The sequence below is a fragment of the Montipora foliosa genome, chromosome 10, assembly GCF_036669935.1.
Source record: "Montipora foliosa isolate CH-2021 chromosome 10, ASM3666993v2, whole genome shotgun sequence".
In the NCBI taxonomy this organism is placed as follows: domain Eukaryota; kingdom Metazoa; phylum Cnidaria; class Anthozoa; order Scleractinia; family Acroporidae; genus Montipora; species Montipora foliosa.
In genome coordinates, this window is record NC_090878.1 from 21,155,797 (window position 1) to 21,159,211 (window position 3,415).

Here is a 3,415-nt window from a genome sequence, read left to right on the forward strand (position 1 = left end):
AAATATCTAGGAAAGTCAAGTTGACTGCTGCACGACTGATGTTTTCACGAGGAAATAAGAGCACTTATGCTTGCGCTTGAGTCCCTAGTGAAAACCAGGCTTTAATCTCGTACAGCGTTGGATAAGAGAGGATTGTGATCAGTCAAAATAATAAAGAGTATTTAAGAAATTCAAGTAGACTTCTGCGCGACTGATAAGCCATGTTAAAATGAAAGCAATTCAAATTTTTCGTTTTAATCTAATCTCGACAGAAAAGTGCTTCTCCTTAATTGGAGAAAGGTGTAACCAGCTTAACACATCACTGCACAACCTTGATCCCAGAGCTTTTCCGTCACATGGAGGAGGAAGCGCCCTCGGAACGAGGTTGATTACTGACTACAATAGCTACCTTTAAAACACTGAGAACAAATTGTAAGCAAACACTTAATTCACAGAAAAGATAACAAAACAAAATAGCTCCAAAATTATCCATTTGAAACTAAACTTTTTCTTTTTTCAGTGGACTTTTTCCCGTTTTTCGCTTGCTTTCCAACAGGGTAGTTGCAGATTCTAGTACGTAGCTCTTTTCACTGGAAAGGTATAAGGGAACCTTGGCTTTCTTTGCATTTTGTTTCATTAACATACGAGTTTGCACAGATGGCATCAATCATGCTATTTAAAATTTGACTTCAAATGCTAAAAGAACTTGTTGAACTATAATTAAAACCTCCAAAACCCTTTGGCTTTAATAATGAGCCAGTTATTAACCATCAAAAACTGATAACTTCTTGGGTGACAAAGGCGCTACTGATCCCATAATATTCTTTGTAAAATTTCGAATTTTCAAAGCATTATTTCTCCGATCTTTTTTGAGCTTTTTTCCATTGCACTTTCAATATTCATTAGTTTATTCTCGGCAGACTGATTAGAAAAGTTAACGTTAGCCGTATACTATTAAGGCAAAAAGATATCACATCTTAATGGAAAACAGAAATGCGGCTGTTTTCCGCGTCGGCTACTATGAGACTGCCACCACTGTTTATAGCAACGTAACAAGGAAAGCCATTTACAAAATATTGTCCATCAATTTTACTCAAAAACTTGCCGCTCAGGGTGAAGAGTTGCAGCTTATGGTTACCTACATCACACACAATGAGTCGGTTGTACTTGTCAATAACGAGTCCATTAGGACCATTATTAAACTGGCCATCATTGGAACCCTTACAGCCAATGTCATGTAAATACACTCCTGTTTTGTCAAATACCTTGACACAAGCAGCAGAGTAATAAGAAACAAAGAATTTGTCCTGGTCATAAATAGCGCATTCTGGGGATTTATCACCGTCTGGGGCACTGAAGGACTGGAGCAAGACATTCCCGTCAGAGGAGAGGACCTTGATTTTCTTGTCCCCATAGTCAGTTATGATTATACGACCATCACTCGCAATGGAAAGGTGACCCGGTCTTTCAAGATGTTTATCATTGATGTGTTTGATAAAGTGACTTTCCTTACTGAACAGATAAAGCATATTGTCGCTTCCCGGAACTAAAGTCAGCAAGTCACCAGAGTCTGTAAATGCCACAGAGAAAGGCATGCCATCAAGTCTTATCTCCCTTCGAAACTTTCCTTCAGAGCTCAACAGTTGAATTCTTCTATTCCGCCCATCTGCAACAGCAATCGTTCCCGTTTTCTCACTCACATCAATATCGAAAATGTCATCAAATTCACCTCGTTCCTTCCCTTGTGAACCAAACTGAAAGGCAAATTGATATTGATGCTGATGAACCTGCACAATCCAAGGACTACCAGTCAGCGGCTGTCCATTAACAAAGATCTCCACTCTGTGTTGTCCGGCACACTGTGGTGTATATGTCACTGTGTATTTGCCGTCTTTGGTGTCTTTAATGTCTGTTTTTAGTTGATCACCTTCTGGAGTCAACATGTCGACTTTGATTTTATCATCTTGTCGATAACATTGAAATCCTTCAGAATCCTTTGTAACAATGACGAAATATGTCTCCTTCCTTTCTTTTACTTCCTTGCTGTCTTGACCTTCAGCTAAGCACTTTGAGGGATCAGTCTTGGCGACAACAACTCGATCCATAAGGTCCAATTTCTTTTCCATCAAGTAATGTATACGTGGCGACATGTAAAGATCGGGATTTCTTACATTTAACAGTTCATTACAACGTCCGAGGATGGCGTGATTTGTTTGTAGAATTTCGACGCTGAAGTTTCTTTCTAAGATACTCTGGCAGCGTTCGAAGCAGCTTTTCAGCTGGGTGGCAACCAGCTCGAAGTTTTCCAGTCGCTTTGCGTGATGTTTTTGTTCCGCTTCATAAATTTCACGAAACTTGTCCTTCATTTTCTTCTCGTGTTCTCGCAAATCACGAATCAACTTTTCCACAGTGTCTGTCATTTTCTTTTCCTCGTTCAATATTTCAATTTTGTTTTTGTTTTTTAGGTCAGTTTGTTTCTTAATTTCACTCTCATATCTGACAATTTCCGCTTTCACTTTGGCCACGGCGTCGGACATTTGCATCTTTTGTTCTTGTACAGCTTTCTGAGTGTCTGTCTTAGCGTGTCGATCATGACTTACTACAGTACATTTGTGGCAAATCAGAACTTTACAGTCTTCGCAGTAAAATTCGAGGGGTTGGTCTTCATGATATTGCTGTGAACACATCACGGGTCTGTGGATCAACTCTTGCACATCTTGCGCTTGCAGTTTGTCGATCGAAACATTGCGATGACCCCTTGAGGCCTTCAAGCGTTGGTGAGCTTCAAAACAAGATGCGCACAGAAAATCCTGGCATACGAAACAGTAACATGTTGCCGTGTTGTTCTCGTCGCAATTGTTGCATCTTTGAGACTGTACGCTGCCATCTTCTAGAGCCAGAGCATCCACCAATCGGTTGAGATGAAACGATGACGGCAAATTCTCGAAGGTGTCTGTTTCCGGAATTTGGAATGAAGTCTGGCAAACCGGGCATTTGATTGTCGCTTTTAGCTGTCTCCTTGCGAAGTTTGCATGTCTGTCGAGACACTCCAGGCAGAATGAGTGAAGACATGGTAAAGTCTTGGGATTTTTGACAGTCTCTATGCACAATGGGCATTCTGCTTCCTTTTTGAAAATCTTGAAAAGCTGTTGAACATCCATGATGAAGCTAAGCAACGCTAAATGAGGGCGTGTGAAATAGTGACGTCACTGAAATCCTGGAACTCTGTGCAGTCAAGTGGATAACCCCGCTACTTTCCGCTTGAGTGTCACGGAGTCTTTTTTTGTCCCATTCTAATGCACTTCATAACGAATTAACACCCATTTTTTGCTGAAAATTCAGGGTCCGTGCAGAAAATGGTCGGGCGAACCACTAAAAATGGAACGACATTTTCCGATTGTAGCAATGGACCTAAATGACGGTCCTATCTTCCTTA

The 3,415-nt window shown here is 40.7% G+C and overlaps 1 protein-coding gene across 1 annotated transcript; it reads right to left on the reverse strand.

Moving 5' to 3' along the window:
• Positions 1 to 190: 190 nt before the first annotated feature.
• LOC137972620 (E3 ubiquitin-protein ligase TRIM71-like) lies at positions 191 to 3,140 on the reverse strand. The gene has a single exon (XM_068819358.1). It carries the CDS (start codon positions 3,138 to 3,140, stop codon positions 957 to 959), a length of 2,184 nt encoding a protein of 727 aa, XP_068675459.1. The 3' UTR covers positions 191 to 956.
• Between the last annotated feature and the right edge of the window lie 275 nt (positions 3,141 to 3,415).